This window comes from Danio aesculapii, chromosome 10 (genome assembly GCF_903798145.1).
Source record: "Danio aesculapii chromosome 10, fDanAes4.1, whole genome shotgun sequence".
In the NCBI taxonomy this organism is placed as follows: domain Eukaryota; kingdom Metazoa; phylum Chordata; class Actinopteri; order Cypriniformes; family Danionidae; genus Danio; species Danio aesculapii.
This window is the reverse complement of record NC_079444.1, coordinates 1,152,640-1,177,563: the sequence shown is the minus strand read 5'-3', so window position 1 is coordinate 1,177,563 and position 24,924 is coordinate 1,152,640. Positions and strand designations below refer to the sequence as shown.

The following is a 24,924-nucleotide window of genomic DNA, read 5'->3' as shown; positions in this document are numbered from 1 at the left end:
TGTCTCCAGTCCCTAAACATCTTTTAAGTGTTGTGAAAAGTAATGACAACATTACAAATTGGTAAATGCTTTACTGATACAACTTATTTTGAAATGTGTTGCATAAAATAAATAACAGTTATGAGGAACACATTAAAGTCAAAGTAAATTTCTTCTTTCCTTTTTTATTTGCGTTTTCCATACTGTCCCAACCTTTTCTGATTTGGCGTTGTATCTATCTATGTATTTCACAAACCCTACCAGTCAACATTCTGGTTGAAGACTTTTAAAAGTATTTTAAAACGTATTCACGCTATATAACTCCATATAAAAGCCAGAAACGACACTTTTTTAGCACTGCAACCAATGGTCAATGGTTAAAATCACTTATTGTACCTCTTCCCAACAGGGATAACCACATAAAAATCAAGATTACATAATACCCTACTGAAAAAAAACAGCTTAATCCAGCCTAGGCTGGTTGGCTGGTTTTAGCTGGTTGACCAGCCTGGTTTCAGAGGGGTTTTGGCCACTTTCAGGCTGGTTTCCAGCCATTTCCAGCCTGGTCTTTGCTGGTCAGGCTAGAAAATGACCAGCTAAAACCAGCTTGACCACCTTTCCAGGCTGGAAGCCCAGCCAAAACCAGCTATGTCCAGCTTAAACTAGGCTGGTCAAGCTGGTTTTAGCTGGATTTAGCTGGTCATTTTCCAGCCTGACCAGCTAAGACCAGGCTGGAAATGGCTGGAAACCAGCCTGGAAATGGCCAAAACCCCTCTAAAACCAGGCTGGTCAACCAGCTAAAACCAGCCAACCAGCCTAGGCTGGTTTAAGCTGGATTTTTCAGCAGGGTAATATGCTGTCATAGCTTTGCAATCAAAAAATGTGATTATAATGAAGGTCAATGGGGCAAAAACAGGCTCTAACATAACGAAAGGGTGGTCAATAAGCCTAGTGTTTTGTTGAGTTTTTGAAAAATATCCAAAGCATTGTCCTAAAATATGTCAAAAATCATTCCATTTACTGAAACAGAGAAAGCCGTGGCCAAATGAAGACACAAAATCACCCCAGAGTGGATGAAAACATCCCCAACAGCACACAAGGGCTAAGACTTGATTATTTTCATGGTTTGCCTCAATTAAGTTAAATAGGTCTGTGGAGACAGATCTGTTAGCACGATGAGCTGCTAAAGTTTGTTTACCAGTGTTACTAGGCAACCAGTATCCTCATCTTACAGCCTACCTGTGTGTGCATGTTTCCCAGTGGGACAGCAAACATTTAGCACGCGATACATTCCCTATTGACTTTCACTGGACATCGATTAAAGAAAGTAACTTGAAGAAACACTAAAATGGCTTTAGCAAGTGGACACTGGGTGGAGAAGGAAACTGTTGGGGTCCCACCAAGCCCAAGGTGAGTTACCCATGCTTCTCTTTCATTTATGATGCTTTTATAAACTCTATGAAAGTAGGGCTGCACAATATCAGCGTGATAACAGCAGGCCCATAGGCAGCCTGGTGAAAGGGGCGGCTCTTTTTTAACCTTTTTGCAGTTATTAGCCATCTTCTAATTGATTATGAGATTGAAATACTGCAGGTACATGGTGGCGCAGTGGGTAGCGCTCTCACCTCACAGCTAGAATGTCGCTGGTTCGCGTGGGTTTCCTCCAGGTGCTCTGGTTTCCCCCACAAGTCCAAAGACATGCGGTACAGGTGAATTGGGTAGGCTAAATTGTAAGTAGTGTATGTGTGTGAATGAGAATGTATGGGTGTTTTCCAGTGATGGTTTGCAGGGCATTCACTGCGTTAAACATATGCTGGATAAGTTGGCGGTTCATTCTGCTGTGGCGACCACAGATTAATAAAGAGACTGAGCCAAAAAGAAAATGAATGAATGAATGAAATACTGCATTTTAGAGACATTTTAAGCATCTTTAGCAGGATTAGCTTGTTGGATGGTCATCATAACCACACTTTTTAATGTATAAAAATATTTCCTTAAGATTTAGAATGAAGAAATATGCAAACGTATTTATTTTTAAACAGAAATCACATATCTTTAGAAAAAATAGCAATCTGTTAAAGCTTTAAATGAAACACTGCAGCCTACTGTCATTTATTAGGCTAATAACAAACTGACCGGCACATTCAGAATCTGGCCATTTAATTAATAAAAAACATAATACTAAAGGAGAACTTCAGGAAAAAAGTACATCTGAAAATTCATGGATAACAATATCTAAATTAGTATTCAAATTAATTGTTATATGGGCTGCTTTTGGTGCTTCACAGCTTTTTATTGCTCATTTTTTGTTTCAATAAGAATTAGAATAAAAGTTTCTTGTAAAATGTTTTCTCTTTTTAAAAACAATAGCGAAAGATGACTTTACTCAGGTCAGATTGTGTGTTTTCTTGCACAGCTGGATATTGGACTGATGAAAAATAATTGTTAGCATTGGCAAAAACTGATTAGCTGAAGTCACGACAGCCAACTGAGGATTCCACTCGGTCTTAAAGCCTTTTTAGTGGGTTCTTTTCACAATTTATGATGGCACAGCAGTCAAAATAGGACAAATGAGCTAATTTATGGGACAAATTCTGGACCTTTGTCAGTGAGGGGTGAGTTGTTCAACCCCACTGAACTCCCCAAACCCACCCTGGCTATGGGCCTGAACAGTATATGCATTATTTATATCGTAGAGAGGTGCGATAAATGACTATTTTTAGAAATTCTGGCGAAACCAATAAAATAGAAGTGAACAAGACTTACCTGCAATTGTTTGGTTTACTGTTAATTTACTTATTATTTATGGAAATACATATAATTATATTCATAAGTCTAAATAGGCAGTAGAAAACATTTAAAGACAGAAATAGCTCACTATATTTTAAAAGAGACAAGAAATATTACAGCGATTAAAAAACTACATCACTCATTTTCCTTCGGCTTAGTCCATTTATTCATCAGTATTTGCCACAGCAGAATGAACCGCCAACTTATCCAGCATATGTTTTATGCATGCAGCAGATACCTTTCCAGCTGCAACTCAGTACTAGGAATCACCCATATTCTCACATTCACACACACACACTCATTCACACACACACACACACACACACACTCATACACTAAGGCCAATTTAGTTTATTCAATTCACCTGAAGGACCCGGCGGAAACCCTCGCCAACATGGGGAGAACATGCAAACCCCACATAGAAATGCCAACTGGCCTAGCCGGGACTCGAATCTGCGAATTTCTTGCTGTGAGGCGACAGTGGTAACTACTGAGCCACCGTGCCACCCCAACTACATTATTTTAAGGGTCCAAACCTGTTTTTATTTCTTAAATAATTTGTTAATATTTACTTTTGAAGATGGACTTCTTATTCTTATTATCTTATTATTATTTTCTCTTTCATTCTATAGATAAGAGGAAAATTACCAAGAGCCAATAAGAGTCCAAATATCTGCCCATTCGTAGTGTCTAAATGTTTGCACTTTGACAGTTTTTTAGATTAGAAAAATTTGTCAGATCAAAAAAACAGGCTCATTGTGAAAACATACCCCCGTATACATTTCTGGAGATCGCGAATTATGTAGCCAGAGCTACATGGCTGCATTTCGTCTTTAAAACAAACGCTACAGGGCGGTATGACACCGTTCCTTTATGTGCTTACTAGCTGACCGCTTACCTCCATATGGACGGCTTTTCCACTGTTACCAGTTTGTCCAGTGGCTCGCCACATACGTTTTAAGATGCAATGAGGAGTTGACCACGACGATGGGGTTCAAGTCCAGCGAAGAACGGTTCCAGAAAGCAGGTAAAACAAAAATAAAAGGCGAAAAGTTAAATAAACAGGGTGAGAATGTGGTAAAATCTGAAAAACATAAAAATCTAAATCTTTTCTTATTCTGGATTGCTTTTAAAAACACTATTGGTTGGGTTTAGGGAAGGAAGAAGGGTGGGTCAGTCGATTGGCCAGTCGGTCAACAACAGCCTCTGGTGGATTTACGTGAGAACAGCAGGCAGGAATGGCGAGAGAAATTTAAGATCTGAAAAAGCATACACAGCGGCCTCTAGTGGACTCGCGAAAACAAACACTGCAAAAACAATGTATCTCCTGTGAAGTATTTCCCGCTCTCTAGAAATGTATACAGAGCTGCATATCCATAATGAGCCTGGGTTGCATTATCACCTGTTTGTTTCAGTAGACTATGATCCTTAAATAAATGATGTACAAAAACATAAGCTAATAAAAATAGCTTATCTTTAGGGAAATGTTACATCGCAAGAAATATCTCAATACTCAAAGCAATATCGCATATTTTCCCAGTATCATGCAGCCCTATATGAAAGTATAATACATCATACTTATCATTATAGATACGGCCATGCGATGACTGTGGCAGGAAATATTGCTTTCTTGTTTGGAGGAGCATCAAGCGCAATCACAGAGGTGTGTGAATTCAGCAAAACGGCTTTAAATTGTTGTTCGTGATGATTATTGATTTGCACCTTGTTGCCTGCTCAACAATAAAACCTTTTTATCCCAGGACGATCCTCCAATATACCTCAATGACTTTTACATGATTACAGGTACTTTTGGTGAAATATTTTGCAATGAATCAATACTTGTAAACCAGTGTTTCCCAACTCTGTTCCTGGAGGCACACCAACAGCACATATTTTGGATGTCTGCCTTATCTGAACATTAACTTCAGGTTTTGGAGTCTCTTCTGATGTTCTGATGAGTTGATTCAGGTGTGTTTGATTAAGGAGAAGTTGAAAATGTGTACTGTGGTGTGCCTTCAGGAACAGGGTTGGGAAATACTGCTGTAAACAAAGCCTCTTTACATGATAGTTTGCTTGTTTGCGTTATTTCATGTGTACTTTTCTTGTGTTTTTAGTTTCAGCAGATCAAGTTACATGGGAGCTGATGCCCCAGAAAGGTGACGTTCCCTCAAGAAGAGAAGGACACACTCTGTGGTAATGACTGATCTGCTGTAACCCTAACCTTAAGCTTGTTTAAGCACCCATGAGCCAAAACATTAAGAACACTGAAGCAAATATGACAAGGGCCAAGTTGTTGCAGGAGATTGCAGATACGAATGTTTATCATGTGAATATCTGTGAAAAACATCACTTTGCTATGTTATGTGGTTTCTGGCTCGCTTTTTATACCACTAACAATATCAGAATTGATAATAACAGAGGTGACAGTAACATAGCTGATATTTTCCACCATTTTACTCAGAATGCTAACCTTAAACCAGATACCACATGGCGTTTCTAAAACAGAATTGTATGTATTTTCATCTTATTGTTTTTAAAAAAAGTGAATTCGCTGGAATATCACAGTAAAAGAGTTGACAGATAATGAATCTTATAGTGGTGTATCTTGAACTCTTTGCATTAATTATTGAGAGAAGAATAATGACACGCCTCAATGCCTTCTGAAGTTTCCCACCAGAGGAACTGACATCACTTGGATCAAGTCACATGTTTTTTTTTGGTCTGGAATAGTTGGCGGTTCATTGCACTGTGGCGACCCCTGATAAATAAAGGGAGAAAAATTAATAGATAAATAAGCAATGTTCCCAACATGCCCCTAAATACACATAAAACGTTGTTTTAGAGAAAACTTTATATATTTTTAGTGATTACTACGGTTTCGTTTGAGTTTTTGAACAATAATAGGTTTATAATCGGTATCTGGAGACTCAAAATGTACACACAAGTCTAAAATCGTGTATTGTGGCCAAAAGTGATGTCTGAGTGGAATATTTAGATAATAATGCACTTTATTCTACTTTAAATGTAATTTAAATACCTACAAATCTACTTTAGATTATCATATATGTTGAATTAAACCATCACAATATTAGGAACTTATAATATTCCTCATTTTTAGTTACTTGGATAAAAGTATCTGCTAAAGGAATAAATCGAAATGTTTATTGGGAAAAGGGAAATCTTTAACTTGGTAAAGCTTATTCAAGATTTTAACTTTTGGGGGGGGGGTAAAAAGCTAAGTATGATGTACTAAATGAGATTCACTTTGCTATGGTAAAAGTACATAGAAGAGAAAAACAAAGTTTACCCAAATAAAAAATAAATAAACCATAGTAACTATAAGCCAGTGTTTCCCAACCCTGTTCCCGGAGGCACACTAACAGTACATATCTTCGGTGTTTCTCTTATCTGACCCATTAACTTCAGGTTTTGGAGCCTCTTCTAATGTTCTGATGAGTGGATTCAGGTGTGTTTGATTAGGGAGAGGTGGAAAATGTGAACTGTTGGTGTGCCTTCAGGAACAGGGTTGGAAAACACTGCTATAAGCTGTTAATATATAATTGTTTGTCTCTTACGTTTGATTATAAATCATTCTTCATGTTTTTTCAGTAAGTATGTTATCACAATTGAAGCGTAGTAGAAAAAATTCTACACATTTAACATTGCTGGGTTGTATGAACCCAAAGTTTGATCAAATATGGACAAACCCAACATTGGGTTAAGTTTATTCCATTAAATTTAAAGTGAACCGGAAGTTGCTGAGACTTTTATTTCAGTATGTTGATGTACGTCCTACTGAAATTAAATATTGACTAGGGGTTGGTGCTTTCTTTTTGTGCATCATTCACTCATAGCAAACTAACGGTAAGAAGGGCGTGGTTAAGATTATTGTGGCTGAAGCATCACACTGACATCATTAGAGAAGGACCGCCACGATCAAAACAAACAGAATTTTTCAGTGAATTAACTTGCATGTATTATTTATTCACCTAAAGAATAACAATGTGCGCTAGCAAAATGACCAATGTAAATGATATAATGTAATGTGATTTCACACTGACTTCGAATGACACAAAGATTTGGGTTGTCCATATTTGACCCAACGCTGGGTTTAATAAAATCAAATGTATTTTTTTTTGAGTGTACATCAACAAAATATTAGTATGTTTCTACAGATTCTAAAAGGCAAGTTTTGGGCCATACTGTACATCATGCAAACATAACGCTCCCTCTTTCCCCCGCAGTGTAGTTAAAGGAAAACTCTACTTGTTTGGAGGATGTTCAGACCCTGAAGCTAAAGAGTGTCTTCCAGGCATCTACTGCTTTGACATCGGTGAGAATCTACAGCATTGATGACATATCCTCATGAACAGTCTTGACGCGGTGTGTGTGTGTGTGTCCTTCAGTGACGCTGACATGGGAGAAGCTGCAGTCTGGAGGAGTTTCTCTGCGGACACTGAGACACAGCGCAGCAGCTCTGGGGGAAAACATCTATGTGTACGGAGGCATTGTGGACGGACGAGCTACTGATGACCTTATGATGTTCAACACAGGTCAGTGCTGTGAGATTCACCAGCACGGTTCATCTCAGACACTGAACTGCATTATCAGATGTGCACAGCAATAAAAAGCCTTCTTTATAGCTTTATAGTTCAGTGTTTGAGAGGAAAGCATAGGAAAAAAACGTTTGTCTCAAGGGGAAAATTCTCCCAGAAATGAAAGTTTCCTGTTGATTTACTCACCCACAGGTCATACAAGATGTAGGTGACTTTTATTTTCTACAGTATTGGTGATTGCGTCACCGGCTCTCGTATTTTCGTCATCAAAAACGACTACAATTGGACTACATTCGCACATGCACTGAGACTGTTTGACTTTGGATTCGAGCGAATAATCTTGTAAATGATGTTCAATTTCTTACACAGAGTGATCATTTGGATTCACAAGACCTCAATGTGTCATCAGGAGCCATTGCTATTGATTTGGACTCATTTGTAGGGGTTATTTTGAATCTAAAGAGCCCATCACCATTATTCACTGCCATTGAATCAATGAATCACAGAGGATCACAGATTTAGCTCAAATGCTTCTTTAATGTTTTACTGAAATAAAAAGTCACCTCTTGCATGGCCTGAGGGTGAGCATGTTCACTGGCGCCCCCAGAACATTTTCTTAGCCCATGAGCCACACTAAATCTTTGGGTGGCACATGAATTCAGTGTGATGTTATATTTTTGTTTCTGGTAAATGAAATGATGCGGTTTTAATTCGTTTAATTAATTACTCTTGAACTATTGCACTTTATTCCTTGAAATAATTCAGCAAGTACATGTGCACACCAAATAAAAATCAAGATTTAGTTTAATGGAGTTTAGTTTCGTATCAAGTTTCATATATATGTGTATATTTAACTTTGAAGTTATTTTTCACATACTTTTATTGTGGAGAATACAGGATATGCCATGTCTAAAATTAAGGAAGATTAATGAATTAATTAATAAAACAAACAACTGAACAAACTGAACAAAAGACACACACACACACACACACACACACTCACTCACTATACAGACCGTAATAATAATATCATTTACCCATATTCCTTTTTGAGTCACAATATTATTAATATTATTAATACAGCTTCTTCTATTAATGTACCTTAAGGTAAATGTTAAATTGCCATTGCTGTTTATTGAAGGCGTGTGCGGGCTGTCAACGAAGATCGGGGAGAGGCAGTAAATCAGCTACATTATTGGCACCAATCAATTCACAATAATTTAGCGGCTGCTATTTATTTATTTATTTAATACAATTTGTATCAATTTATTTTTTGAAATATTGTGCATTTACTTAAGTACATTTAAATAAATAATATCAGCAGCAAATCATATTAGGGTGGCCAGAGATTACGGCCACCGCTGGCCACCCCTTGGAGGTGTATTTTTTTATTTAAGTACACACAAAAAAAAATTGTTGGGTTAATAATAACCCAACAGGTAACCCAATGATGGGTTGTTTTGGCACCGACCTGCTGTTGGGTTATTTTGACCCAATGCATTGAGTTGTTAAGGTTAACCCAACAATTTGGGTTACAAAAATAACTAATTACTTGGGTTATTTTGCCAAAAAAGTGGCTTAACCACCATATAATAATAAATTATTATTATTATTATTGGGTTGATGTCTCAGCTGAGTCCTAAAGGCAAGAATGACTGCTGAATATCTCAAATATAATATATAATATAATATTATATTATATAATATTATATATATAATATATCTCAAATGCATTTTTCCTCAAATGGTAGAGAAAACGTTTTTATCTGTATAGATAAAGCGCGTGTTTGTATTATAAAATTAGGAGTGCTGGTGAAACAGATATGAGAAACACGACACAGAGGTAATTTGATTAAAAAAACAACATCATTGCATTAGAGCTTGAATAAACTTTATAATGCAAAAACAACATCGTGCACACATATTAATACAGCTGTTCTGTGTCAGTTAAATCAGTTGATTGTTGAAATTCAAATATTTTTAACCCAACTGGTTGAGTTATTAAATAACCCAATAAAGGTTAAAAAATAACCCAACAAAGCACCAAATATTTAACCCAACTGGTTGAATTTTTAATAAATAACCCAGTAAAGGTTAAAAATAACCCAACACAACACCAAATATAATTATCTTAACAAGTGGGTGAAATAAATAACGTTTTTAGAGTGTACTGTACATAGTAGTTAATAAAACGTAACCGTGCTATTGTGTTCACTGTAAAAAATGCTGGGTTCAAACAATTCCTTCATGTTGTCCCAACACAAATCAATTAACTTCATTGTTTTTACAAATTTAAGTGGATTGAACATAAAACAATTAAGTTGTCAAGAATTGAGTTGATTCAGCTCATTTAAAATAACAAGTGTGACCAAGTAGCATAAGTCATTTTTTGAGTATATCATGTAACTAATACTGATCACTCTTTCAGCATCACTGAACTGGATGCCTATTAAAGCTGCAGGAACTCTGCCCTCAGAAAGGTAAACAGACATTTTCACTGCAAATATGTGCGTAGAAAGACATATAAAATAGTGTTGTTGTTCTCAACAGAGTGAGTGTCAAAAGCTGGCCATCTGTTGGAAAGTGCTGAACGTTGTGGTTTTCCTCTTTTCTCCTGTAGATATAATCACTCGTGCGCTGCGGTCGGGGAGCAGATCTTTCTGTTTGGTGGATGTTCAGAGGACGGATCTCTGCTTAAAGACATGTATGCCCTCAATACAGGTATAACTATGATCAAAGTCCCTTTCAGGCAAGTCATTTCACTCAGCGGCCATCTTTAAAACGCCCTTCGGGCAGTATGCTCGGGCATTCTATTTGAATGGGGAAACATCAAATTCTCCAAAACTACATGCCAAGCTTACGATTTCAATTCATATTACGAATAACCAATAGAGTTAAACAACATCTATCTATTTAGTTTCATTTCTAAATGTTTGTATCACACAAAATCTGCAGAAACTCACGTCTGGTGCGAGCCCCTCCCCCAGGAAGTCATTCTATATCGATCGCTGATTGGCTCCTGTATTAGAAGGCAAGCTTTATTTACCATATAGCGATCACTGATTGGCTTCTGTACTAGTGGGCGGGGCTTTATTCACCATTTTGGCAGTTACGCATTTCCCCATTCGAAAGTATTCACCTTATTCTCTGCGTACGAGCGGGCGCAGCCATTTGAATGGCTTGAAACTTCCGGTGTCATTCACTTCCATTCATTTTTAAACGTTAAAAACAGCTCGTTTTGCTGCTTGGTGTTGCAAACTGATATTTTTTATTATATTATTCTACTTTGTCTGTATTGTAATGCAAACACTTGTTTGTAGAGTAAGTAGTTTGACCGTTTTCGGCAGTTTATTATTCCTAGTCTCCCATAGGCAGCTGAGTCAGAAGTCCTAAAACAATCGCAAAAACACGCGCACTTCCGCATCAAAGAATAAGGTCAATATGAGTGACATTGGTTTCCAAATCATGCACACATTTGAACATCTGGGTGTTATGAGACAATATACTGTATGTTTCCCCATAGAGACTCTGCTGTGGGAACAGTTTAAAGTAAAGGGAGATTCTCCTGTTGTTTGTGCTGGTCAAACCTTTACGCCACATCATGACAAGGTAAAGCAGACTTACTTCAGTTTCCACTACAATCATATACAGTTATTACCCCCCCTGTATATTTTTCCCCAATAGAGATTTTTTTCTAATCATAATAGTTTTAATAACTCATCTCTAATAACTGATGTATTTTCTCTTTGCCATGATGACAGTCAATAATATTTGACTAGATATTCTTTAAGATACTAGTTTTCAGCTTAAAGTGACATTTAAAGGCTTAACTGATGTATAACAGTGTATACTTGTATAACAGTGGTTTGTTCTGTAGATGATCAAAACAAAAATTGCTTAAGGGGGCTAATAATATTGACCTTAAAATGGTTTAAAAATTAAAAACTGCTTTCATTCTAGCCGAAATAAACCAAAGTAAGATTTTCTCCAGAAGAAAAAATATTATAGGAAATACTGTGAAAAATCCTGAATCTGTAAAACTCCATTTGGCAACACCATTTATCCTCTCAGCGAATAGGTCGCTGGTTTGAGCCCCAGCTAGGCTAGTTGGCATTTCTGTGTGGAGTTTGCATGTTCTCCCCGTGTTGGTGTGGGTTATGTGTCCAAACACATAAGCAACGCTTAATTGTCCGTAGTGTATGTGTGTGAATGAGAGTGTAAGGGAGTTTCCCAGAGATGGGTTGCAGCTGGAAGGGTATCCGCTGTGTAAAACATATGATGGAATAGTTGGCAGGTCATTCCACTGTGGCGATCCCTGATTAATAAAGGGACTAAGCCGAAAAGAAAATGAATGAATGAATGAATATGTTTTCTAAAATTAATAAATGATTTTTTTACTCGTATTTCATGTCAGACTTTGCAGGATTTATTCCTTTTTTATAGAAATAATAATCTGCAGGATAAAATATCTTCGTAAGAACGTGATGAGTTATTCACTTCTCTGCCAGAGACTGCTCTATGGTTTTAAACCCCTTTTCAAACCGTATCGTTTAGACCTGGATCATTTATTATATTAAATGTACTGTTCTTTACTTGTGGATGTCTGATGACTAGCGCGCTTCCACTGAGCCAGCTGTGGTAGCTTGGCAACAGAGCCAAGCAGAATCAACTCAGAAACACAGAATCTGTCGGCACAGTTCAGCACGGTTGTCTATGAACGGTTTGTAATCGTGCCGCGCCGTTTCAGGCTCAGTGGAGAAACAACCGTAAACGTACCCAAGTGTTCTTAGAACGGTTCGGCACGATAGTGGAAAAGCGGCTAAAGAGTTATAAACATAATTTGTGTGGTATTTTGAACTGAAACTTCACATACGCACTCTAGGGACATCAGAGAAATCATTTTAAAAGTATTGTAAAAAGGGTCAAAAAAATGGGTTACTATTACTGACACTCAAATAAATGTACACTCACCGGCCACTTTATTAGGTACATCTGTCCAACTGCTCGTTAATGCTAATCAGCCAATCACATGGCAGCAACTCAATGCATTTAGGCATGTAGACATGGTCAAGACAGACTGCTTCAGTTCAAAGCGAGCATCAGAATGGGGAAGAAAGGGGATTTAAGTGACTTTGAACGTGGCATGGTTGTTGGTGCCAGACGGGCTGCTCTGAGTATTTCAGAAACTGCTGATCCACTGGGATTTTCACCCACACCTATCTCTAGGGTTTACAGAGAATGGTCTGAAAACGAGAAATATCCAGTGACTGGCGGTTTTGTGGGCGCAAATGCCTTGTTGATGCCAGAGGTCAGAGGAGAATGGCCAGACTGGTTCCAGCTGATAGAAAGGCAACAGTAACTCAAATAAGCACTCGTTACAACTGAGGTCTGCAGAGGAGCATCTCTCAACACACAACACGTCCAACCTTGAGGCGGATGGGCTACAGCAGCAGAAGACCACACCGGGTGCCGCTCCTGTCAGCTAAGAACAGGAAACTGAGGCTACAATTCACACAGGCTCACCAAAACTGGACAATAGAAGATTGGAGAAACGTTGCCTGGTCTGATGAGTCCTTATTTCTGCTGCCACATTCGGATGGTTGGGTCAGAATTTGGCCTCAACAACATGAAAGCATGGATCCATCCTGCCTTGTATCAACGGTTCAGGCTGGTGATGTTGGTGTAATGGTTTGGGGGTACTACCAACCCAGTACTAGTAAGATGTACCTAATAAAGTGGCTGGTGAGTGTAGTGATGGTTACCATTGGGACTTTCTTAAAAAAAACACTGAACATTTATAGCAACCCCCAAACTTTTGAAACATCGTGATAGATTTGTGAACATCATCTAAAATAAATGAGAATAAAAGCATCACGTGATTGCTCTTCAGATCAGTGTGTCAGCAAAAAAGATTTATATTTAGTTTTCCTTTTGTTGTTGTTTTAATCGTACACTGTTATTTTTGACCCAGGATATTTACTTGTTTGGAGGAACGGTCAGCAGTCCTGATGGAGGGGTGTCATCGACTAATGAAATTCACAAATTAAGCATTGGTAAGATGAGAAGTAAAACTGAGACCGAAAGTCTTTTACCAGGAAACTTTCTTCTGAAAGCTGTTTCCTGTGAATAAATAAAGACGAGCACTCTTCCTGTGTCACCAGCAAAGATGAAGTGGAAGGTGCCACTGTATGTGGGCATCCCTCCCTCCAGACGCCACGGACACACCGCTTTCATCATCCACAGCCATGTATGTGTGTTTCTGTTCACGCTTCGTTTATTTAAAGGCACCTATAATGCAAAACTCACTTTAAGCACAGTTGTGTGGAAACAGTGTGTGAATATAAACAGCTTCTGATGGTAAACAATTAATTAATAATATTTGTTATAATCACTCTTGATAAAAACAGTCTGCAGAAACACTTTGATTGACAGTATCCCTTTTATAGGTGTCATCAGAGTGGGAAAGCTCCACCCATTAGTGACGATCTGTTCCTCATTAGCATAAACAGCCCTAAGTGAGAGGCACCCGAATGCCATTAGAGTTTTGAAAAGAGTCCAATCTGATTTGAATTTAAAGTGACAGTCACCAAAACGGCACAATTAGGATTAAAGCCTGAAAGAGGCAGTTATACAGAGTTATAAAGAAATATTTGTGTGTTAAAATCTAGTTAAGTTAATGTTTCATATTACTTACACATGCTTAGAACCCAAATCTATATGGAAAACACTTGTCAGATGTTATTTTAGAGAGCAGGCATGAGGGTCAGCTCTGTGCTCTTCATTTTCTGACTGATTCAGGCTCAAACTGAGACAGCTACACAGACTGACAGTATTTGCACAGCACAAAAGCTTGTGCTTGTAGGGGCATGACACTTTTCCTGGTGACGTGAAGCTGATCCGCGATTTACAGCACATTATGTTAGCTGACCAATCAGAGCCTCTTGAGTGTGGGCTTTCAGAGAAACTAGGAAACATGACAGTCGTTTTCATGTTAGCTGAGTAACTATATATAATAAAAGTAAGATGACATTATTGTTTACAAATGAAGCATGAGCACACAATGGCTTCGCATCTTGTAAACACAGCCAGAATGCCTCAACAGCGCTCAAATTTTAGCTGAAAATGGACGTTTTTAAATTTTCAGTATCGCTTGGTACCGAATTCCAGTATCTTAACAACACTACGTTGTACCCCAATGGCATGGGGACGTTGCATTTTGTTTGGGAATGAATATCGGGTTGATGTCATAACCCAACATCAGCCCAAGGTCAATGTCCAACCTAAAATTAACCAAATATCAACGTCTAATGACTTAACGTTATGTGGTTGTTACCACTATGACGTCTATCAGAGGATGGATTTTGGTTGCCATACCTGATGAACAAATGTCAATATGACGTTGGTTTAAGATGTTGGGTTTTGGTCACTTTCCAACACAACCTAAAATCAACCCATTATCAACCTCATTTGACATCATTATTGGATGTCAAAATAACGTTCTCCTTAGACGCTGGCTACACATTGAATTTTGATCACCTGACGTCACAACCTAAATCTAATCTAATATTAACGTTTTATGATACTGGGTGCCTGTGTGTACTGCAGGCATGTCCAAGCTCGGTCCTGGAGGGCCGGTGTCCTGCAAAGTTTAGTTCCAACCCCAATCAGACACACCTGGGCTAGCTAATCAAGCACTTACTAGGCTTTCTAAAATCATCCGTGCAGGTGTGTTGAGGCAAGTTGGAGCTAAAATCTGCAGGACACCAGCCCTCCAGGACCGAGTTTGGACACCCCTGGTGTACTGTGTATCGTGAGTGAGTTTTAGGTGACTGTCTCTTTAAGTGAGTGTGATTCTTTGTTTGGCTGCAGCTTTACGTATTCGGAGGCAGAAATGAAGAGCAAGAATTTAATGACTTGAAAGTAATGAAGTTGATAAATCCCTCAGAGAGACAGCCAGGTACGTACTGTTACCTATCTATTCTACTCTGCTGTAAATACTAATTATCATTGTACTTGAGATTGATTCATGATTCCCTTTTCTTCAGTGATGAAGGAGATTTTATCGGAGTTTGGCCTGCAGGGTGTCAGTAACAGGTGGATGTTTCTCTGTGACTAAATACATTACCACTTTCATTGCCGATTTTCTGTTATTCAAATCCTTTCCGCTTGATCAGCTTCACTCCGACAAAGATTCCCAATGTGAAGTATGAGCTGAGTCAGTCTCCAGTGACCGTGAAGAGCTGCAGGACTGAAAACATCATCCAGGTGGTTCGCCTCACACTACATCTCCACAACCAGTGTTTCATTTACGCGTCTGTTCAAATGTCTGAGGCCAGAAGTATTAGCAGGAGACACTTTAGTATGAAGACATACGAATTATGCCCATTTAGGCTCAGCTTATTAAACCTCTAATTTGCTGCTTATTAGAGTTATTAAGGTAGTATTTGGTAGGATTAGTGCTGTAGAATGAGATCATGCAGAATATGTGATTTATAAGTATACTAATACACAGACACTATCTTGATAATAGGCTTATACCGGGGGGGGGGGGGGGGGGGTGTATCTGTTCCCCTCGCTTTTAGAGACAGACCATTTAGAAACAGGTGATTAATAATTATATGAACGTATGATCTCATACAGACATCCCCCCCTACTTTTAAAATGTCCGCTATGGCCCTGGGCTTGTAATAAGCCATTGTTACTACTTAAAGGAACACTGCTCTTATTTTGGAAATAGGCTCATTTTTTACCATTTTTTAATCTATTCAGCCAATCTCCGGGTCTGGCATGAACTCTTTCAGCTTAGCTTAGCATCAAGCGACATTACAAAGTAGTAAATGCTGTACTGTTTAACTTTTTTTTTGAAATGTGTTGCAAGAACCAAAATTGGTATACGTGTTTATTTTGAATAAAATAAGAAGAAGAATCAAGAGGAACAGATTAAATAATGTTTGCTGTGTTGTCTGCAATGAAATGTAAGTCAAAGTAAATTTAGAAATCACTACTTTGCTTTTTGTATTTACAGTTTCCATACTGTCCCAACTTTTTCTGATTTGGGGTTGCATGTTTTGGTCAAGTAATAATGACTTCTGTTAAACAAAGGGATGTGCACGCTTTTCTTTATAAATACATTAATGTTACCAAGGCAGCAAACTCATGTTATTTTCCTCAGGTGAGCGCTCATAGAGATTTCAGTGCAGTTCGTGAGGAAGCCATGAACATGATCTACAAAGCGTTTGCCCTGTTAGATGAGGAGTTCCAGAAGCTGGACAGGTAAAGGTTATACAGGCTTCTGGAGTTTTCTGAAATATCATGGAGTTTTAAAAGGGCTCCAGACAATGAAAGTCAGAGATTTTTTTATCCTACACTGTAAAAAATATCTGTAAATGAGCAGTTTTCCATATTTTGTGATTTTATTTTTTATATTTTTCCTCACAGCATTTGACTTCAGTGACTGACAGTTGATAAGCGGGAAAGAAGTTGAATGTAGCTGGAAAATAGCATAACAATAGGCATCAAAACAGCATAAATGAAAAATAAGATATAGAAAAATAGCATTTTGCTAAGTGGAAAATATAATTTAAACCACAAACGAAAATCCCGACCAACAATCCTACTCTGTAAAAAATATCTGTTAATTAACAGTTGCCGTTTTTTTGTGATTCACGGTGTTTTGAAAACCGATTACACTATTGAAAACAGAAGTCTAATGTAATCAACAGTGGACATTTCGATAATTTTTCACAACATGAGCATGACTGAAGCTGAATCTTTTTATTACCTGTGTCAATTTGAATGTGCAGCACTGTCAGTGACAAAAGTCAAGGGAAAGCAGAGAGAGCGAGAAAGGCCTCAGTCATATCTCTGTCTGCCACTGATGGCTGATCTCGCCTCTCCGTGGCAATTTAGTTGTGACACAAGAATTTAGGGGGGCCAGAGGGGGGCCAAGCTTGTTGACACGGGGCCACCACCCTCACCCCCCCCCCTGAACCGCCACCGTTTTCAATATGGATTATGAAAAGGTCCTGTGTTTTGTAAAATTTTCAGGTTAAAATATTGCATTTTTTGTGTTTTCAAAAATAGCATTACATCTGGTTCATGCGAACTTTAAAGGAGCAGTAGGTGATCTGCCAAAATGAATGAAACACAACCCCCAAGGCCCCAAACCCTAACCCCAAACCTCCACCTAGGCCCAAACCCTAAACCCCGACCGACATGACCCTTGACCTTGAGACTGAAACCCCCCCCCCCCCCCCCCCCCCCAACCCCCAACCCTAACCCTAAACTCCCCACAAGTCAGCCTCATCGGCGCCCCCTGCAGGGTTCATTTCCGCTAAAAACCCTTTCCCCTTTAGCAGGAATGAACACTAGGCAGATAAGCACATATACAGACAGGTGGATGGGCGGATGAAGGGATGAATGAACGGATGGATGGATAAATGGATAGATGGACGGATAGAGGGAGGGATGATGAATCCGACGACACCTCGTTTATGCCAATATGGCCTAGGGTCGGGGAGGTACAGCCGTAGCGGTCTGGGCCAATCGGATTCAATATGCTAATAAGGGGCAAAACAACCAACCAACGGGAGGGGGTGAAATGCGCCGCCGTGACGAGTCCGACGACACCTCGTTGATGCAAATCGGGCCCAGGCTCGGAGAGATACAGCCCCACCAGTCTGGGCCAATCAGAGCCAATATGCTAATGAGGGTGGAACATAATGAGGGTGGAAGTCGTTTTCACCCCCTTACCTATGTGCAGGCCCCGCCCCCCCTTCCCTCTAAACCCCAACCCCCAAGGCCCCAAACCCTAACCCCAAGCCCAAACCCCCACCTAGGCCCAAACCCTAAACCTGAGACTGATACAGTAATACCCATTGGTTAATCCGGCCCTGCTGAAGACAATCACCTTCTGCACCTTAAAGTGGGTGAATATCCTTCAATTATTGTCTAAATCTCTCTCTCACACACACACACACACACACACACACACACACACACACACACACACACACATGAATCTATTTCTAAATCTTCTGAAACAGAGAAAAGGAAGCTGTTGCTGCAGACACAGAGGCTCTGCAGATGGAGAAAGATGCCCAAAACGAGCTTCTGCTGAGGCAGAAACAGGTACACAGTGACTGATTTTCTGGGATGTGTCTGTTCTTGCTCTTGTGTGTGACTGAAGGAAGCCTAATGTTGTGTTTGGACAGGATCTTCAGGATCTGCTGGAAAGACACAAAGCTCAGAACGAGGCCTGGCTGCGAGCGCGAGCAGAAGAAAACGACAGGGAGCGGAAAGAGCTGTGTAAACTGAGGGTGTGTGACCTTAAAACAACCACAAACATCCACTTCAGACAAGCCGCTGTACAAAAAAACGGCTTTTTAGTGGCTTCATCTTCATATTGAAGCATTCACTGTCTGATTTGCAGGACTGCTGACTTTTTATTTTTATTTCTTTAGTATTTCTGTGCAGAAATGTCTTATTATTATTATTATTATTATTGTTATTATTATTATTATTATTATTATTATTATTATTATTATTGTTGTTATTATTATTATTTTAAATCTGCTGCTTTATGCAGAATGTTTTTGATTTTGATTTTAGTAACTTATAGTTTAGTAACTATAAGTTAGTAATTAAAAGTTATTCACTTTTTATTAACTTTAATTTAAGGTTTATATGTTTGTGTTTACTTAGATCCCCAATGCAGAGACCAACGTTCCTGGGGTCCAATAAATAAAATCACAAATTTACATGAAATCATCATCAAAACCAATACCAGAAAAAAATACATATATTACATAAATAAATTTTATATATATATATATATATATATATATATATATATATATATATATATATATATATATATATATATATATATGAAAAGAAAAGAAAACAAATCTAGTTAGTTTACAAATGAAGTTCTGTGTAATGAAATAAAATGACAAAGGGAAAAAGTACTGAACACATGAAGAAAGGAAGGTGTAGAAAGGCAGTGAAAGCCCAGACAGCAGCTGAAATCTCTCAGTAGTTTTCCTCGGTGTAAATGAATATCAGCTGCTTCAGTCCAACATCTACATTGGCAGGAGGATGAAGATGAAACCAGGGTGGACATTTCAGCAAGACAATGATACAAAACACAGCCAAGGAGACTCTCAAATGCTTTCAGAGAAAGAAAATCAAGCTGTAGAATGGCCCAGCCAATCACCTGACTTGAATCCAATAGAGAATACAAAACAAAGCTCAGATTTGATAAACGAGACCCACAGAACCATCAAGATTTTGACACTCTGTTGAAGTCTGAAAAACTCACACCTGAGCAACGCATGAGGCTTCATTCTCCATATGAGAGGCATCTTTAAGCTGCCATCACTAAAAAAGCCTTTAAATAAAGTATTAAAGACATTTCAGTAGTTCAGCTCTTTCTCCTTCTGTCATTTCATTGTTATTACACACAACTCATTTTTCAGATTTTTTTTTTTGTTTTATTTTATGTTTGTATTGATTGGGTTTTTACCAAAATCCGGTTCAATTCCACATCAACAGCTCCTTCAGAAATATTGCATGACATGTTCAATACTTACATTCCCCTGCTATATATATATATATATATATATATATATATATACAGTTGAAGTCAGAATTATTATCCCCCCTTTGAATTATTTTTCCTTTTTCAAATATTTCCCAAATGATGTTTCACAGATTCAGGAAATTTTCACAGTGTGTCTGATAATATTTTTTCTTCTGGAGAAAGTCTTATTTGTTTTATTTCGGCTAGAATAAAAGCAGTTTTTAATTTTTTAAGAACCATTTTAGCGTCAATATTAGCCCCTTTAAGCTGTATTTTTTTTTTCTATAGTCTACAGAACAAACCATCATTACACAATAACTTGCCTAATTACTCTAACTTGCCTAGTTAACCTAATTAACCTAGTTAAGCCTTTAAATGTCACTTTAAGCTGTATAGAAGTGTCTTGAAGAATATCTAGTCTAATATTATTTACTGTCATCATGACAAAGAGAAAATAAATTAGTTATTAGAGATGAGTTATTAAAACTGATATGTTTAGAAATGTGTTGGAGAAATCTGCTCTCTGTTAAACAGAAATTGGAGAATAACATAAACAAGGGGTTTAATAATTCAGTAGGGCTAATAATTCTGACTTCAATTGTATATGACGTATGTGACATCTTTCAAGGGGATCAGAAGTTAAATAAAGGGGTCAAACACCCCTGGAATTTGCACCCCGCTGTCTATTAGTCAAGGTATCAATTTGGGCCCTTCAGTGTTTAACATCTTAACACAGTGTTTAACATAATGAACACATGGTTTATTTATAGGGTTATTTAAAATTGTCACCAAAAGACAAGTTACTTGACACAAACGTTTTAAAAATATATATATTCTGAAGGTTTTTATGTGGTAAGGTCAATATAATACACTGTAAAATGCTTATACGACCACCATATGAATGAAATTACAGAATAAAATGGGAGATAAAATTTGCTTGATACATTATAGAGAACTTATTGATTAACACTGTGTGCACTGAAAAAAATTACTGAATTAAAATGGAATTTAAATAGAAATGTTCAGGGAGAGCGCAAAAGTGCAAGAATGAATGTCCGATGTGTGATGTTCGCAATAGATGATCTTAATTGTGCTGTTTTTGGGGACTATCACTTTAAATTCAAATGAGATTGTGCTCTTTTTAAAAGAGGGCGGAGCTACAAATGCCTGTGTGTCAGCATAGTGGCAGATTCAAAAACAAGACTAATGTCCTATGCTAATAAGGGGGAGAGATGATCACTAGTGGGCGGGGCTTTCCCCCTGATGACACGTATGTCAATCAAAGTGTTTCTGCAGACTGATTTTATCAAGTGTGATTATAACAAATATAACTAATACACTTTTAACTTTAAAAGCTGGTTATATTCTCAGATTGCTCCCACACAACTGTGTTTAAACCCCTTATAAAGGGATTTTTGCATAATAGCTCCCCTTTAAGTCAGCCGTACCTGCACAAACAGTGATTTTCTCACACTGTGGTGACTGAAAAACACAGTAGGAGCCATTCACAATGACCTCACATCAAAAACTGCCAAATGCCTCTTTATTAAGCATGCATGGAGTGTGGTGCTGTCGAACATTTGGCCGTGCCGCGTCACCTGCCGACTCTCATGTATTGACGGTGTCTGAATGTTGCAGGAGGAGGTGCTCCAGGAGCAGGAGAGGCTGAAAGAGGAGCAGAGCAACATCCAAAAACGCAGCGAGCAGCTCCTGTCCATAATGCAGCAGTTCAAAGGCATGTGAAGACACTGTCTCCATGGCAACGGCAGAGGGAGACGAAACAGCCAGATTGATGCCACTCCCTTACTCTCATATTTGGGTTTGTTTGTCTGCCTGAGGACTCGCTTATTTCCTCTGTGTGTGTATGTGTGTGTGCTAATGGATGTCACAATGCATTAGACAACCTCATTATCTGGGATACCTGTGGAACACAGAGTGATTTATGGAGCAGATTTTTCTGAATCGTGATGAAGTAAACAGGTTGAGCACCAAGGCCTGTCATTTATTTTCACATTTCTCCACAAGCTTGCGCTGGGTGATGAAATTGAACTGGTGCTTGATTTTACAACTAAAAAGGACCTATTATGCAAAAACACTTTTATAAAGGGGTTTAAACAGTTGTGTGGCGACAGTGTGTGAATACATAAACCGGCCACTTTATTAGGTACACCTGTCCAACTGCTGGTTAAAGCCAATCACATGGCAGCAACTCAACGCAATTAGGCATGTAGACATGGTCAAGACGATCTGCTGCAGTTCAAACCGAGCATCAGAATGGGGAAGAAAGGGGATTTAAGTGACTTTGAACGTGTTGTGGTTGTTGGTGCCAGACGGGCTGCTCTGAGTATTTCAGAAACTGCTGCTCTACTGGGGTTTTCACGCACAACCATCTCTAGGGTTTACAGAGAATGGTCTGAAAAAGAGGAAATGCCTTGTTGATGTCAGAGGAGAATGGCCAGACTGGTTCCAGCTGATAGAAAGGCAACAGTAACTCAATTAAGCACTTGTTACAACCGAGGTCTGCAGAAGAGCATCTCTGAACACACAACACGTCCAACCTTGAGGCGGATGGGCTACAGCAGCAGAAGACCACACCGGGTGCCGCTCCTGTGAGCTAAGAACAGGAAACTGAGGCTACAATTCACACAGGCTCACCAAAACTGGACAATAGAAGATTGGAGAAACGTTGCCTGGTCTGATGAGTCTCCATTTCTGTTGCCACATTCGGATCGGGTCAGAATTTGGCCTCAACATCTTGAAAGCATGGATCCATCCTGCCTTGTATCAACTGTTCAGGCTGGTGGTGGTGGTGTAAAGGTGTGGGGGATACTTTCTCGGCACACTTTGGGCCCAATTGAGCATCATGTCAACGCCACAGCCTACCTGAGTATTGTTGCTGAGCTATTGTTTTTGATCTATAAATCTCTTTGGCTGCCGTTATTACAATAATTCAACTTTAGACAGACATTTCTGGAAGCAATGTTGGGTAAGTTCTTTAGAAGTTTCTGAAATTTCTGATTACAAACTAGTTAATAAAACTGTAGTTAGGCTACATATTTTATGTAATGTCATTTTTTTGATTAACTAGCTTAATTTAATATACCTAAATACCATGTGACTATCAGGAAATGCAATTGTGTTTAAATGATTGACATTTAACAAGAGCTAAAGTCAATATTTTAGGTCAGAGGAGTTTGGTTCAACAAAAGGGATTGGAATTAATAAAAATAATGTCCCAGGTTTTTTTGGTTTTTTTTGCCTGTCAATTTTTTTTATCCACGAATGCCACTATATGATGAAGACACCATTTTTCAGGTCTCACATTAGGTAATCAGCTATTACGCAGCATTATCAGAACATGGACTAACATGTTTGAGGCAAGTCTGGAGTCTGTCTTCTGTTAATAATTCTCTTTGTGTAAGACTACATGCACTTTATAATTTTACAGATCATTACACACAAACTTTTTTGGATCCCCAAAGAAACCTTTTTTATAGTGAAAAGAAGAACATTTTAAAAAACTAAACATCCTTTTTCCACAATAAAGAACCATTTGGGGTTTGAAAAGAGTCAATAGATGTTAAAGGTTCTTCACAGAAGTGTCTGTAGCTTTTACATGTTTCATGAAGTACACAATAATAAAGAGTAATGCGTCATGTTAACTTAAATGAATACACATAACAAAAAATCTTGATAATAAGGATATGGCACATGTGTGTTTATTTTACCTATTACCATTTAATTTATCATTATTATTCAGTTTATTATAGAAAAACTACACAGACCTTCAAATATTAAATACAGCTGCTACACGGTTAATGATCTCCTGTAGAATCTACAGTAACTTTCTGTAAATCAATTACAGCCAAAACCCTGAATTTACATTCACAGTACCATTTATCTTGCTGTATATGCATTTACAGTATTGTATATTGTTACTGTATAATATACAGTCATTTTTAGAGTAGGGTCTGTCTGCGGACTGCAAGACGAGCGTAACATAAAGGGGCGTAACTTGAAGTTATGGAGACCCACATGTCAAAACCATATTGTCGGCAAAATGGCACTGTACCTATCAGTTAACGTCTATACTCCACACCTAAACCCAACCATCACGGTTATTAACGTCTACACCTTCCCCAACCCTAAACCCAACCATCACAGTTATTAACGTCTACACCTTCCCCAACCTTAACCCAACCTTCATGGTTATTAACGTTTACACCTACCCCAAACCTAAACCCAACCATCACGGTTATTAACGTCTACACCTTCCCCAACCCTAAACCCAACCATCACAGTTATTAACGTCTACACCTTCCCCAAACCTAAACCCAACCATCACAGTTATTAACGTCTACACCTTTCCCAAACCTAAACCCAACCATCACAGTTATTAATGTACAGCGATGAGTTGCGGAGGCTTTTATACTTGACGAGCTCGCCATTGTATTATTTGCAACCACGGGGGGCGACACACAGTAGACTAACTGTCAAGGCCAAACAGAAGAAGTCAGCGCGTTGCATGAGTTGCTAAATGAATGAATATAATACTATACCAAATAAATTGGTTGTGGATAAATTTGGATAAAACTCATGAAAACTCGTCTCTCATGGTTCAATAGGATCTCAATAACTGCAAGTCACGCCTCTAACGTATTACAAGTTATTCCCCTTTATGTTACGCCTCCATCTTGCAGTCCGCAGACAGATACACATGGATTTTCACAATGCAACTCTAAAATACAGTACCTTACTGCATAATTGTCGTACAGTGAAAATGCAGTTGACATTACAGTTAAATATTGTGTAATATACAAAAATTGTTTACAGTGTATGGGTAAATTTCTAAACTTGTTTTCATATAAAGTATATCGCGGTCCAGTCCCTTAAATGACAGACTTTATTGTCTACTGTGAGTGGATTTTTTGTGAGGGACAGTCATGCTTTCCAACTGCTGTCGCAGTGGCTGCGCATGCGCACATCTCCTCGCCCAGCCGAGGCGAAAGCTGCCGA

The 24,924-nt window shown here is 38.5% G+C and overlaps 1 protein-coding gene across 1 annotated transcript; it reads left to right on the top strand.

The window, feature by feature from the left end:
• Positions 1–1,173: 1,173 nt before the first annotated feature.
• zmp:0000001301 (uncharacterized) lies at positions 1,174–23,037 on the top strand. The gene is made up of 18 exons (XM_056467024.1): positions 1,174–1,389; positions 4,360–4,432; positions 4,530–4,572; positions 4,884–4,962; positions 7,014–7,102; positions 7,176–7,322; positions 9,754–9,805; positions 9,946–10,046; positions 10,849–10,934; positions 13,297–13,378; positions 13,487–13,572; positions 15,195–15,282; positions 15,371–15,419; positions 15,500–15,590; positions 16,498–16,598; positions 18,371–18,455; positions 18,539–18,643; positions 21,547–23,037. Exons 1-18 carry the CDS (start codon positions 1,328–1,330, stop codon positions 21,649–21,651), a joined length of 1,524 nt encoding a protein of 507 aa, XP_056322999.1. The 5' UTR covers positions 1,174–1,327; the 3' UTR covers positions 21,652–23,037.
• The last annotated feature ends 1,887 nt before the right edge of the window (positions 23,038–24,924 follow it).

Bases quoted from the DNA above. Each gene is read 5' to 3' on its own strand.
- zmp:0000001301 (XM_056467024.1), top strand. From the start codon at position 1,328: ATGGCTTTAGCAAGTGGACACTGGGTGGAGAAGGAAACTGTTGGGGTC. The intron at 13,573-15,194 runs GTATGTGTGTTT...GTTTGGCTGCAG, and splicing joins CTTTCATCATCCACAGCCAT to CTTTACGTATTCGGAGGCAG. The intron at 15,420-15,499 runs GTGGATGTTTCT...CCGCTTGATCAG, and splicing joins CTGCAGGGTGTCAGTAACAG to CTTCACTCCGACAAAGATTC.